The 15,711-nt window shown below is 36.5% G+C and overlaps 2 protein-coding genes across 2 annotated transcripts; one reads left to right on the top strand and one right to left on the bottom strand.

Moving 5' to 3' along the window:
- The first annotated feature begins 360 nt into the window (after positions 1-360).
- On the top strand, positions 361-2,850 carry LOC146734706 (uncharacterized). Its single transcript, XM_085507611.1, has one exon. It carries the CDS (start codon positions 361-363, stop codon positions 2,848-2,850), a length of 2,490 nt encoding a protein of 829 aa, XP_085363737.1.
- Positions 2,851-11,768: 8,918 nt separating this feature from the next.
- On the bottom strand, positions 11,769-12,416 carry LOC144361673 (uncharacterized). The gene has a single exon (XM_078013539.1). It carries the CDS (start codon positions 12,414-12,416, stop codon positions 11,769-11,771), a length of 648 nt encoding a protein of 215 aa, XP_077869665.1.
- Between the last annotated feature and the right edge of the window lie 3,295 nt (positions 12,417-15,711).

Raw genomic sequence — 15,711 nt, 5'->3', positions numbered from 1 at the left:
ATGTGGAGAAAATGTTCCATCAGTTTCGTGTGAAGCCCGAACACCAAGACTTTCTCAGGTTTTTGTGGTGGGAAGACGAAGACTTCACACAACCCCCAGTTGACTTTAGGATGAAAGTCCATTTGTTTGGAGCTGTTTCATCGCCAGCATGTGCGAACTTCGGCTTAAAACAACTTGCCAAGGACTACAAGCACCTTGGAGAGAACGCTTCAGAATTCTTGAAAAACAACTTCTATGTTGATGATGGGTTGAAGTCGGAACAGTGTAGAAGCTATGAAGGATCTCATTCACAATGCTGTTGAGATCTGTGAAAAGGGTAACTTGCGGCTACACAAAATTAGTTGTAATAATTCTGAGGTAATGTTAAGTCTTCCAGAGTCCGAAAGAGCGACTATAACACAGACTGACCTTGAACCCAGTCAGAAGAGTTTTTCGCCAGAGAAGGTTTTAGGTATACAGTGGTGCATCGAATCAGATACCTTTTGTTTTAAGTTGACATTAAAGGATCACCCCTTGACTCGTCGTGGGATTCTAGCAACAGTTGCCTCAATTTACGACCCCTTAGGTCTTATTTCGCCTTTAGTCTTAGTTGGGAAGATGATACTTCAAAGAATGTGCCAGGACAGATCAGATTGGGATGACCCATTGCCAGATGATCTTCGTCCAGATTGGGAACGCTGGAAAGCCGAGCTGTTGAAACTGAGTGAGATCAAAATTCCGCGATGCTTCATTCCAGATGGTTTGGGTCAAGCAGTCTCAGTACAACTTCACCACTTTTCTGATGCATCGTTTTCTGGTTATGGACAATGTTCATATGTGCGTCTGAAGACCACAGATGAAAAGGTACACTGTGCCTTAGTCATGGCGAAGGCCAGAGTTGCCCCATTGAAGCCTGTAACTATACCTAGACTGGAACTACAAGCTGCAACAATTTCAGCAAAGGTTTCTAAGGTTCTCGAGACAGAAATGGGCTATAAAGACATGTCACATCATTTTTGGACGGATTCCAAGGTAGTCTTGGGATATATAAAGAATGATACAAAGAGACTCAAGATGTTTGTCGCGAACAGGGTTCAACGAATTAGAGAAGTTTCCCAGCCAGCACAGTGGAAATATGTTCCAACCACTGATAACCCTGCAGATCATGCCACACGTGGTCTAACAGCTGATGAAATCGCCAAATCCAACTGGCTTACAGGCCCTAAGTTTTTGTGGGAAACGGAGGCTTCACCTCAGACTGCAGACATTGACTTGGAAATCCCACCAGATGATGTAGAGGTCAAACCAACAGTTGTACATATTGTACAGAGAATGAAGTTCACTAGCTTCACAGAGAGGATGAGCAGATTTTCTAGCTATTCAAAGGCAGTGACAGCAGTGGCAGTCATTGTTGAATGTTCACTTAAGAAACGGGGAAAGCTATTCTCCAAAATACAGGTTAGAAACTTAGCAGAGACAAACCTTATCAGAGTTATACAGCAAGAAGCATTCAAAGACAGTATACTGAATCTCCAGAAGAGATACACTTCTAGTCGTAGAGTAGATCCTCTAAAGAACCTGGACCCCTTTCTCGATGAGAATGGTTTACTACGGGTGGGAGGCAGATTGAAAAGGTCAGCCTTCTTATATGGAGTGAAGCATCCAATTTTGTTGCCAAAGAGAAACCATTTCTCAACATTGGTTGCAAATCATTATCATGACCGCATAGGTCATCAAGGTCGAGGCATGACTATCAACGAGATTCGGAATCATGGATACTGGATTGTTGGGTGTCGTTCGACAGTGTCGTCCCTGATCCAAAACTGTGTTACGTGCAAAAAACTGAGAGGAATAAGAGTGACACAAAAAATGGCAAACCTCCCAGAAGACAGGACAGAACCCTCTCCACCATTTACCCACTGTGGACTGGACTGTTTTGGACTGTTTATGATCAAAGAAGGACAAAAGGAGCTGAAGAGGTATGGGTTAATCTTCACGTGTCTCGCATCAAGAGCTGTTCATATTAAGGTCTTAGATGATATGTCTACGGATTCGTTCATCAATGCATTGAGATGCCTTAATGCCATTCGAGGAAAGGTCCTCATGATTCGCTGTGACCAAGGAACCAACTTTGTTGGTGCGAGTCATGAACTGAAGGAGAATCTTAACAAGTTAAACATTGATAGTATCGCAAGAAAACTTCTCCCCCAAAATTGTGAGTTTATATTTAACACTCCTTCATCAAGCCACATGGGCGGAGTATGGGAGAGGCAGATCCGGACTATCAGAAGTGTCTTAGATGGAATCCTGATCCAGAATGGAGCCCAGCTGAACACATCAGCTTTGCGTACATTCCTGTATGAGACAATGGCCATAATCAACAGCAGACCACTGACGGTGGATGATTTGGAAGACCCTAATGGACTCCTTCCTCTATCGCCAAACAATATTCTCACAATGAAGTCTGGAATTGTCACCCCTCCACCTCCTGGAGATTTTGTGAGGGAAGGTATATATGCGAGAAAGAGGTGGCGCAGAGTCCAATATCTGGCTAATCTGTTCTGGACAAGGTGGGAAAAAGAATATTTGTACAATCTTCAGTCAAGGAAAACCTGGCAAGGTACCAAAGAAAATACCAGGGTTGGTGATATAGTTATGCTAAAGGACGAGAACATCTTTCGCTCTGATTGGAGATTAGCTAAAGTGGTAGAGACCTATCCCTCTAGTGATGGTCTTGTGAGAAAGGTAAAGCTACTAATGGCCACTCCGAACTTAGATAAAACAGGTAAGCCAATTTACAATAGAACATTTTTAGACCGTCCAATTCATAAGCTGATTCTTCTCATTTCCTGTCATGAAGGATTGAAATGATGTTACTTCTTCTACTGAGTAGACACAGTAGTTGACCATGATCGTTCACATGTTTTACATTGATAAGGCGATATTTGTTTATTCCGAATACCTCCTCTTTTTAGAAATCATCTTGGATGATTTGGGTGGGAGTGTGGCTGCCGTTGCCCGAGCAACTGAAACTTTGCTGCGTTCCTGCGCTTTGTTTAGCCTTGTTCACTTGTCGGCGTGCTATGTACACGTGAAAGACGTCTTCTTCAGAATTTTACTACAGGTTATACTAGTAGGTACTGTAGTTTTGTTGTTTAGACTTGTTCCTGATTCTTTTAGTGCTCCCACTCGTTTATTTATCTCACGGCAGTTTTTGGTGTTGTGCGCGCTCTGTACGAGGATTGGGGCAGACGCCATTTTTCGCTTTCACTGGAAGTGAAACGCTCGTTTCACTGCATCTAGTTTTTGTCTTTTTCGCTGCCCAAGTATCGTTTATGCTGCCAACGAGGTAGGTAACGTTTGAGGAGTTACTAGAGAATTTTTTGAGAAGACTTTTGTTATGTTTAGGCTTAATTTGGTAGCCTTATCGATTTAGTTGATTTACGTTGGCGTGGTTTACATGCCGAGTCGCCGTCAGTTGTGTAGTTGAGTTGACACTCGTGTAGTTGAGTTTACACTCATCTAAGATTCTCAGTCGTTTTCTATACGATTATGCAAGTCACATTCCATGTACAGTTTGTAATCTATTCGTATGAGCTCAGATTCATGTATAACTTTACCATATTTTGTATGTACATGTACGATAGATTCGTCTAGTCTCGCCACTAGGTGGCGCACTATGCTGTATACCATTGCCTATCTATTTGCATAGTAGCACTGGTACTTATTACAATACGAATACGCAAGTTCATGTTATTATTTTCTGAACGTATACTCTTGTATTTCACAGTTTTGACGGTGTTACAATCTTCTCAATATTGTTCGTCATAAATAAAGTGAAGGTTACATCAGTATTTTGCGTTGGTTACTGGGGCAGCTACAGAGAACACGTAACGAATACGGCACGTGAAAGATGCTCATGGTTTCTTTGAATTCTCCGCTCTCGAAACAGTACTCGATGCCATTTGTAAGCAATCTTGCTGTGGTGCCGGATATGATGCCGACGAGGCTGCATAGTAAATAAAATTAATATTGCAGTCTGTTTCTTCTCGGCTTCAGAATGTTTCTTGCCTGCTTTTTTGCCGCCCAAAACATAGGCCGAAATGTACGTCTTGTATGTTTTGACATCTCGTCCAAGGTCTTCCCAATCGACTAACCGAAGTGAACGTTGTCGTGCATTCCCAACACTACTGGATCTGCTAGTTCTATCAACCGTCTTTTCTACTTGCACTTGAAAAAAACATAGTCGTGATGTTAAAGTTTTACTGCTGGGCTGATAGTGCCGCAATGCCTGATTCATGATGATTCACACGAGAAGCGCAGGAATGAAGTGTGACTAAAAAAGGAAACCGCCGAAAACTGCACTGTAGCGAGACTGGCCTAGATTGGGATTCAACCTTCTATCCTCCACTTAAATACCCCATGTCACATGACCCCACATACCATACCCGTCTGTTTGCCATCTCGTACAGACAATAGTTACCCGCTATACTGCGAAACGCGGTTAACAATATTTATTTACAGTTTTAGCACCAACCTGACAACCACATCCAAGCTTATTTAATTCACGATCTAAGTCATCTACATAAAGGTTGAACAGGGCCGGAGACATAATACCTCCTTGACGAACTCCGTTAGTGACCTCAAAGAAACGTGACAGGTTGTTTCCCCATCTAACACAGTAATGTTGGTGTCGATACCAGTTCACTAACAGCCGAGTAATATATGGGGGGATTTTATGGTGCACAAGTTTTTTTAAATAATGTCCAATGGTTTACTCTATCGAAGGCCTTGGAAGCATCAAGAAAACACACAAACATATTTCTTCCCATGGTCTTGTAATGACGAATTATTTCTTTGAGAACAAGAATACACAAATCAGTTGAGTGTTTCTTCTTAAAACCAAAGTGGTTGTCTATAGTTTCAATGTAGGATTCACACCTTACCAGCAGTACGTGCTCCAAGACTTTCGACAACACTGATGTTATTGCTATTGGACGATAATTGTTCGGGCTGGTGACCTCACCGTTCTTGCTCTTAATTATTGGCACTAAAATTACCTCTGTCATATGTTGCGGAGTAGTTCCATGAATTAAAATCCCTGTAATACACATGGACAAGTGTACACTCAGTGTAGGGCTGGCGTATTTCAAATTCTCGGCACAGATCCCGTCGGTACCGCCCGATTTCTCAGAAGGAAGTTTCTTTAATATGTCGTTTATTTCCGAGCTACATACATGTATAATATCCTCATTCAGATTATTAAAATGGTCCAGCACTTCAGTTTTATGTTTATCAGACTTAACAGAGTTCAGTATACATTCAAAGTGGTCAGCCCACATATTTACAATATCGGATTCACCTGTCACACTACCAACCGTGGATGGGAGGAATGTGGCATGTTGGGTCGTGATTTCTTTCCAAAAAGAACGTTCATCTTTATTCAGCAGGTGATACGCAAGTTTGTTAGCAATTATTTGTGACTGTGATCTTTTACAATTACGCAGTGCGAGTTTAAACTTCGCCCTCGATGACGTCATCATTTGAAAAATATAACCCTGCCTCGGTTTTCCTGCGGCACGCCACACCGAAAAACAGTCACGGGCCAAGGTGTGAGCATCCTTAACAATATCGTTCCATCCTGGTACTGGTTTAAAACACTTATAGGAGTTCGTATGTCTAAAAGTGATGTTCGTAGCTTTTTTAAGTGAATTTACAATGTCATCATAATACGCATGTATCATAGTATGGTGATCTCGATTTTGACAGTTAATATCAGTACATGCCAATGCATCCAACGTAAACCACGGGAATATTAAGCCTTCGCATACAAAGTTCGCTAGTATGGGTATATTGCTGTATTTTATCAGCGGTTATTTTTGGCCAGCTGACACGCGTATTTCTATTAATACCATAGTTATTATTAGTTGTGGTTGTAACCATGTTCATAGCCCGACAGGTAATCGACATGGGCATATGATCGGACGCAACATAGTCGTAACATATATTAATGTCTGTAATTGACCGATGCGCGCTTAAAGTAGAAATACAATGATCTAACCAAGAGGTAGTCTTATGTGCTTCACTCAGGTACGTAAAATTAATATCAGAGTTGCCGAGAAATTCAAGATCAGAAATCAGTAACTCTTCCTCGTTACAAAGCTCGCGTAGCTCATTACAATAACATGAATACGACCGCGGATCTGTATTCCAGTCCCCTATCACAAAGACGTTCGGAGTATCGACCTCCTGGATAATGGCGTTTATTTTACCAAGATAGTCAACATACTCGTCTTGGTTCTCAACACTGTTGGTCGGGAGGTACACACACAGATAAACAGTTTGCTATTCTCTCCATAAGTAATTTCTGCGCCAAGAAGTCTGGGGTCGTCTGGGGTGGCTTAATTTTTAGCGAACTTCCTATTGTTTTACTCCAAAGAATAGCTGTCCCTCCGAAGGGACATCCCAAGAGGATGTCAGTACTAGTGTCGACAGCAGAAACGCCATATGCATAGAAGTCATTGTGAATAGTAGATAAAAATTCAAGATCATCCTTGACGAGCCAGTGTTCTTGTAAAAGACAAATGTCGTGCTTATCGCAGAGTTCGGTGACAATCGGTCTACTATTTTTGACCGATCTACAGTTATAAGTTACAATTTTAAAATCTAACATAAGAAAGTTATTCACGACGCGGATAATACTTGCGTACTAAAACTCCTTCGGGCCAAGCACTTGCGTTCACGTTTGGCTGAAAGTTGGATGCAGTTGTTGTTTTGCAAAACGAGGCATAAGTGTCAAACTTAGTGTCTAAACGTTGGCATTCCACATTTCTAATGTTCATATTATTGGCAATATAATTTACAATCAGATCAGTGGTGGTTTCCGGACTCAGTCTGGAAATAAACACACTCATCCGTTTCTGCACTACAGTCATTTGACCACCTTTGCGAGTTCCGATAACGACAGTGCGTGTGCTGGGATCTGGTCGATTGCGAGTGCGAACCCGAGTGTCAGCACTGACATCCCGTGGTGTGTGTCTAATTTTATAAGTTGGATCGGGTTGTTTGATATTAGTGGGTTCGTTTAGCCCGTTGGTGACAGCATCAGCATAACTGCGATGTCTCTGGCGGTGATGACGTCTGCCTTGCATTATAAAGCCCGAGTCGTCTGGTGGATTAGTGTTGTTCACAGTTTTTGTCACACATTCCTCCCCATTTACACTAACTTGATCATTAGCATTACGTAACTCATTACTTCGAATACACGGCGTTAATGGCGGTTGAATGTCACTAAGGAGACTAGCTTGTTTGTGTTCAAAGTGATCACTGACTTGCGAGTTGTTATCACCAGAATTGGATAAACACAATTTATTCTTTATATCACGAATGTCCCGATGCAACTCTATATTCAAATTGGAGATCGCCATTACAGTGTTTTTTAGCACATCAATATTTCGTTTTTTTATTTTTATTTCAGAAGTAAAGCAAATTCAATATCTGAGACGTATATCGTACACATATTCACTACGCCTAGGCTACCAAATCTATAGGAACAAGTTATAAGTCATGCCATAGTATGTTTACAGGTGAGTGAATTGTATACCTTCTCTAATTATAGCATAACTAGATACTCACTGCTGGTAATATTAATGAATTAATTTTAATATTTTAATTTAATTTCAGAACTAAAGCTGAATCACTATCTGTGAAATCAAATTTTAAAAGATTTCAACGGTGGCTAGTCTGACCCCCCCCCCCCTAGGGCTAAAAGTTATATGTCATGCCATAGTATGTTTACAGGTGAGTGAATTGTATACCTTCTCTAATTAAAGCATAACTAGATACTCACTGCTGGTAATATTAGATCTGTTTAATTCGTTTAAAAGATTCCTCTCATTAGTAAATAGCGCCCTCACTCCACAATATTTAGAATGAGTGGTTGGTCAAAAGTTTGATGAGTCAGGTGCATCTATTGGCTAAGCTTGTTGTACATAGATGCAAATGAGTATAGGAACCATTAATGCTGTAGGGTGTACTGGGAGGGGTGGAGGATTTCATGTTTGTAATGACTGGTTGTAATGTGGTATCTCGTTGTTTTCAAGATGCAGCCTGATATTTGTTACTTTCTTGGTTGTTCAATTGTGGCTAAAATTTGTGTGGTGGGTGGGAGATGTGTTTATTGTTTGTTGAGTCATTGTTTAGACACCCTGCAGCTTGAAATGGTATGGCCAAATCCAAATTCGATATGGTGGTGTTGAATATCTGTGCGATATGGCAGTGTCGTTTAAAAACCACGCATCAAAATGATTTCTGTTTATTTATTTACTGTTGTAGATCCTGAGAACTAGCCATTGAATATGATGTCGGGAATAAATGGTTTTCTGAACAAGCTTTATTAATTATTGCTGGCAATATTCCAGTATGAATTGGGAGCAAACTGACACCAAATCTAGTCGTTGTGTTGTTATGCCTCTAAATTTTTTTTTTTTTTAAATAAAATAAATTAAATAGAAATATATTGCCCACTAATAAATATAAAGAAGTGTGGTCTGCAGTTCATTTTTTTTTTTTAATTTTTTTATTTGTGAAAAAAACTTTAGTGTAAACAATAAAACACTCACAGTGCAAGGCTAGTTCACCAACATGTATATTCTCTTGCTTGAGTGTGAAAGTACATGGTTTAGTGACTACCTCTTATATTTTTAAATTTTAGAATTTCTTTTATTTGGGAAGGTTCTTCTATAAAAATAGAACATATATATATATATATATATATATATATATATATATATATATATATATATATATATATATATATATATATATATATATATATATATATATATATATATATATATATATATATATATATATATATATATATATATACATACATACATACAAAAAAAACAAAAAAACAACATATGAAATGAAATTATAGTAGACATTTCGTCGTTTCACTGACTTAGGAGAGCATTTTTTTCAATTTGGATTTAAATGTGTGTCTGTTCATTTCATTTTTGATTGTGCTAGGAAGGGAATTCGAATGGCATGTTGCAGTAAATTTAATTGTGTTTTGGCATAAAGTTAGATTTATTTTGGGAATATAAAAACTATCAACCATTGCTAAACGTGTTGCATAATTGTGGGGCATTGGGTCCAGATAATGATTTATTGTATGTGCAAAACGCCAATTTTTTAGATTAAAAACATAAAAACAGATAGACATGTTTGAAGTTTACATAACTTGTAAACATCTAATATTCCAAGTTTTTAAACAAGGGGGCAGTGTGAGCATGAATGTTGGATAATGTGATGAGACGTACGACTTTTTTTCTGGAGGCGCAAGATTGGTTCAAGGAAAGACGAGTATGTGTTTCCCCAAATCTCTAAACAGTAAGAAATATGGGGAAATATTAAGGAATTATACAGAAGAAGAAGAATTGATCTTGGAACATAATGCCGAATCTGTGAGATAATACCCACTTTCCTGGAGATTAATTTAGTTAGTAAATCTATATGAGGTTTCCACGTTAAATTACAGTCAATTGTCACGCCTAAATACTGTGTGGAACGAACGCCCTCTATTGGTGACCCATTAATGACCAAGCTGCCCTCTGTAGTAACTGTTCTTTGTGGTGACTTTATAAGCATGTAGTTTGTTTTCTGTGTGTTAATAGTTAGTTGGTTAGCATTACACCATTCACAGACTTTCTGGAATTCGTCATTAATGTCAGAGAAATAGATTGTGTTGTCTTTGACAGATTTAAACAGAGTTGTGTCGTCTGCAAAAAGACAAAAATCGAAAACATGGCTGGAATTTATAATATCATTGATATAAAGTAGAAATAAAATAGGACCTAAAATCGATCCCTGTGGAACTCCACACTTTATTTCGTTGAAAGAAGATAGTGTGTTATCAATATTGACTGAGTGTTGTCGGTTAGAAAGGTAGTTTTCAAACCATTGTAACGGAAGACCTCTGATACCATAATGTTCAAGTTTGTGGAGTAAGATTTTGTGATTAATTGTATCAAATGCTTTTTTCAGGTCGATAACAATTCCGAAAGTAATGCAGTAATGTTGGTGAGTATGTGATTTTTTTCAAGGAAACTTATAAATTGTTTATTCATCATCGATTCAAATATTTTGCTAAGAATTGGTAGGATTGAAATAGGGCGATAGTTACTGGCCTCTGTTGGAGTACCTTTTTTGTAAATGGGTGTAATCTTAGCAATCTTTAAGTCATCAGGAAAAACACCTTGGCTTAACGAACTATTGATAATGTGAGCAATGGGTCGGGCAATAATTTTAGCTGAATGAATTAATTTTTTAGGGTGTATTTCGTCATGTCCTGCTGATTTATTGGGATTAAGGGATTTGATTTGATTGAAAACTTCGGACTCACTTACTGGGTGGAAAAATAACGAGTTAATTTGACTCCCGGTGAGATATTGTCGAAAGTTACACTTGTTCGTTATACTAGCGGCAAGGCTCGGGCCAATATTTGTGAAATATTTATTAAATTCTTGACCGATATAAAAAAATTTCGTTAAGGGTTTATAGTTGGATGAATTTAATTCATGGGGGGCTGACTTTGTTTTTGTTTTATTTAGGACCTCATTTATAACCTGCCATGTTTTATTTGTGTTCCCGCGGGTAACAACAAATTTATTTGAGTAATAAGACTTTTTAGCCGACTTTAGCAACTTAGTCAAGACGTTTACATTCGTGTGCATTTTGGAGATCTTCGGGGTTATTTTTCATTTTAATAACTAATTTGTGTTTTGTGCTGATTAACTTCAATAGTCCTCTAGTTGGCCAAGGTTTTTTAGAGTATTTTTTTTCCGAACTTTTTTCCGTTTAAGATGCTTCATAGAAACATTATTAAATTTAACATAAAATTCTGCATAGGCAGTATTCGGATCAGAGCATTCATAAACAGATCGCCATAAAGTAGTGCTTAAATCGGCCAAGAAGGCCTCTGAATTAAAGTTTTGAAAGTCGTATTTGTAAATAAAGGATACCAAAAATTGGATCATGATCACTAATGTCCGTTAGGATCGTGCCACTTTCAATAAAGTGATCAGTGATATTTGTTACTGAATGGTCGATTGTTGTGCTGGATTGTTGAAAAACGCGAGTAGCAGTGTCGATTATCTGGGAGAAATTATAAGCATTGAGTAGGATGAGATAGTTAGAAACAGGTGTGGCATTATGTGCCGTGTCAATGTTGACGTCACCGAGGATGATACACTTTTTACCACTAGCTGACAACTGGGATAGGCATGCTTCTAAACTGTCAATGTATTCATGATAAGATGTGTTAGGTTTTCGGTAGTTAACACCTATGACGAGTCTATTGTTATTGACAATGGATTCCACAAAGATCGATTCACAATGTTGAATTTGAATATTATTTATGTGATTGAATGACAGAGAGCTGTTAATGTATAAAGCTACATCCCCACCTGGGAACTTTCTCTATTGCAAGTGATTAAATTATAATTTGGCAAGTTAAAACGGACAGGGTTTGAATGTGAATTTAACCATGTTTCACTAAGTGAAAAAAAAGGAAATTGTTATTTAATATATTGAGAAATGTAACAAAATCATCGTAATGTTTTGAGAGGGATCGAATATTGAGAAGTAAAGAAGAGCAGGTATTTTGAAAATTTAATGAATTGAAATTTTCCGGAGAATAGGAGTTGCAATTATAATTACATTTGGAGTCAAGATTTGTATTCATTCGCGGGCAAAGGTATTATGACTGAAGTTACCTTAGCAGGTTAAGATATACGTTGGACATCTTGCAAGGACGAGATTTTCACATCGAGCGATCCCGACTCTTTTCGCGCTAAGATCATTCCATTATTAGTCCATAGATACTTCCATTTGGCTGCTTTCCTTTTAATGTTGGCTTCGTGAAAAAGTCTCTTGCCCTTTTCAGTTAGTTGTTCATTTATGTATATTTTGTTGTTTGTGTCTCGTAGTCCCGCTATTCCTAGATCAGATGTTGTTTTGGTGTGCATATTTTTCTTCGCCTTGTACAATTGATTGCGAACTGTCCGACGTGTGAAACGAACGATTATATTTGATGTTGCTGGCTCGCGATTATGTGGATGTCGATGGCTGATGTCGATGTCATGTTCAGAAACATGCACTCCTACGGCTTCGGCAACTTGGGCGACTATGTCGTCAGTGATTTCATCTTCTTTTTCAGGCATTCCCTGGATTATTAGGTTGTTACGTCTGGTGTACTGTTGCAGGGATTCAATTTCATTCTGAGCCCCGTTCAGCTTACGCTCTGTTGTGATAAGTTGTTCTCGCAGTGATTTGTTTTCATTGCGTAATGCATTCATCTCTTTTTTAAATTCTTCGAAGAAAGAGTTCATGAAGTTCACGGACTTTTGCACTTCACACAGTGTAGTTTGCATACTTGATAATTCTTGATATATCTATCCATATATCACACATTCTCTATCCATGCATCATACATCTATTATATATATATGCATATATCACACATTCTCTATCCATGCACTAAACATCTATCATAAATATCCATATATCACACATTCTCTATCCATGTATCATACATCTATTATATCTATCCATATATCACACATTCTCTATCTATGCATTATACATCTATTATATATATATGCATATATCACACATTCTCTATCCATGCACTAAACATCTATCATAAATATCCATATATCACACATTCTCTATCCATGTATCATACATCTATTATATCTATCCATATATCACACATTCTCTATCTATGCATTATACATCTATTATATCTATCCATATATCACACATTCTCTATCCATGCATCATACATCTATTGTATCTATCCATATATCACACATTCTCTATCTATGCATCATACATCTATTATATCTATCCATATATCACACATTCTCTATCTATGCATCATACATCTATTATATCTATCCATATATCACACATTCTCTATCTATGCATCATACATCTATTGTATCTATCCATATATCACACATTCTCTATCCATGTATCATACATCTATTATATCTATCCATATATCACACATTCTCTATCTATGCATCATACATCTATTGTATCTATCCATATATCACACATTCTCTATCCATGTATCATACATCTATTATATCTATCCATATATCACACATTCTCTATCCATGTATCATACATCTATTATATCTATCCATATATCACACATTCTCTATCCATGCATCATACATCTATTATATCTATCCATATATCACACATTCTCTATCTATGTATTATATATCTAATATATCTATACATATATCACACATTCTCTATCCATGCATCATACATCTATTATATCTATCCATATATCACACATTCTCTATCCATGCATTATACATTTATTATATCTATCCATATATCACACATTCTCTATCCATGCATTGTACATCTATTATATCTATCCATATATCACACATTCTCTATCCATGCATCATACATCTATTATATCTATCCATATATCACACATTCTCTATCCATGCATTGTACATCTATTATATCTATCCATATATCACATATTCTCTGTCCATGCATCATACATCTATTGTAACTATCCATATATCACACATTCTCTATCTATGCATTATACATCTATTATATCTATCCATATATCACACATTCTCTGTCCATGCATCATACATCTATTGTATCTATCCATATATCACACATTATCTATCTATGCATTATATATTTATTATATCTATCCATATATCACACATTCTCTATCCATGCATCATACATCTATTATCTCTATTCATATATCACACATTCTCTATCCATGCATCATACATCTATTATATTAATCCATATATCACACATTCTCTATCCATGCATTGTACATCTATTATATCTATCCATATATCACACATTCTCTATCCATGCATCATACATCTATTATATTAATCCATATATCACACATTCTCTATCCATGCATTGTACATCTATTATATCTATCCATATATCACACATTCTCTATCCATGCATCATACATCTATTATATCTATCCATATATCACACATTCTCTATCCATGCATTATACATCTATTATATCTATCCATATATCACACATTCTCTATCCATGCATTATACATCTATTATATCTATCCATGTATCACACATTCTCTGTCCATGCATTATACAATGTACATCTATTATATATATCCATATATCACACATTCTCTATCCATGCATTATACATCTATTATATCTATCCATATATCACACATTCTCTATCCATGCAGCATACATCTATTGTATCTATCCATATATCACACATTATCTATCTATGCATTATATATTTATTATATCTATCCATATATCACACATTCTCTATCCATGCATCATACATCTATTATCTCTATTCATATATCACACATTCTCTATCCATGCATCATACATCTATTATATTAATCCATATATCACACATTCTCTATCCATGCATTGTACATCTATTATATCTATCCATATATCACACATTCTCTATCCATGCATCATACATCTATTATATCTATGACTGTTCCACTGATATCTAAAGAACCATTCATTGGATTTTGATGAAACTTTGCACATAGATGCTCCAAACTAATGCACAGATTTGCTTAGTTTTGGGTAAAAATCTGTGCAATATTAATTACCTAATTTGCATAATGATTAATCTCAAGTACTAATAACATAATGATAACATAAGTACTAATCATCACATTTCAATAAAACTTGGTACATAGATGTCATAGGACACTCCACAAACCTGATAGTTTTTAGGGTAATATCAGTATATATTAATTACCTAATTTGCATAATTAATTAATTTCAGCTTTTGATATTTCAAGTAGTAATCATCACATTTCAATGGAACTTGGTACATAGATGTCATAGGACACTGCACAGACCTGATAGTTTTTAGAGTAATATCAGTACATATTCTTCACCTAATTTGCATAATAATTTAATTTTAAGCTTTTGATATTCCAAGTAGTAATCATCACATTTCAATGAAACGTGGTACATAGTTACTTAAGGACTGTGCAGAGCCCTGACTAGTTTTTGGGTAAATATTTGTGCATATTAATTACCTTATTAGCATATTAGTTAATTTTCAGCTTTTTGCCTGATGTCTCAAGTACTGTGCAGACCCCTGATTAGTTTGAAGGTAAATAATTGTGGATATAAATTACCTAATTTGCATAATTGGGCAATTGTTTCCATGGATGTTCTACTAATGTATAAAGAACCACGAATTGGATTTTAATGAAACTTTTAAAGAGTACTCATCATCACATTTCAATGAATCTAGAACTAAGCAGAGACCCAATTAGTTTTTGGTAAATATTTATGCTTATTAATCACCTTATTAACATAATTAATTAACACTGATATCTCAATTACTGATCATCACATTTGAATAAAATTTGGTACATAAATGCTCTAGGACAATAGACAGGCCTGATTAATTTTGGGTTAAAATTTGTTCATATTAATTCTCTAATTTGCATAATAATTCATATTTGTTTGCTCTGTTCATATTAGTTACCTGATTTACATAATTAGCTTTCAGTTTTTCCATCAATATCTCAATAATAATTTTGAAATAATTTTTCATGTATCTTCAATACATTATTATTCACATGTCATGTTAATGCTATTCAACTACTGATATATTGTCGCGAATAA

The sequence above is a fragment of the Saccoglossus kowalevskii genome, chromosome 14 (assembly GCF_978046115.1).
Source record: "Saccoglossus kowalevskii chromosome 14, keSacKowa6.1, whole genome shotgun sequence".
NCBI lineage: Eukaryota > Metazoa > Hemichordata > Enteropneusta > Harrimaniidae > Saccoglossus > Saccoglossus kowalevskii.
Note: the sequence above shows the minus strand (reverse complement) of the source record. Positions and strands in the feature narration are given on the sequence as shown.

Coding starts and splice junctions, on each gene's coding strand:
- LOC144361673 (XM_078013539.1), bottom strand. CDS start 12,416: ATGCAAACTACACTGTGTGAAGTGCAAAAGTCCGTGAACTTCATGAAC.
- LOC146734706 (XM_085507611.1), top strand. CDS start 361: ATGTTAAGTCTTCCAGAGTCCGAAAGAGCGACTATAACACAGACTGAC.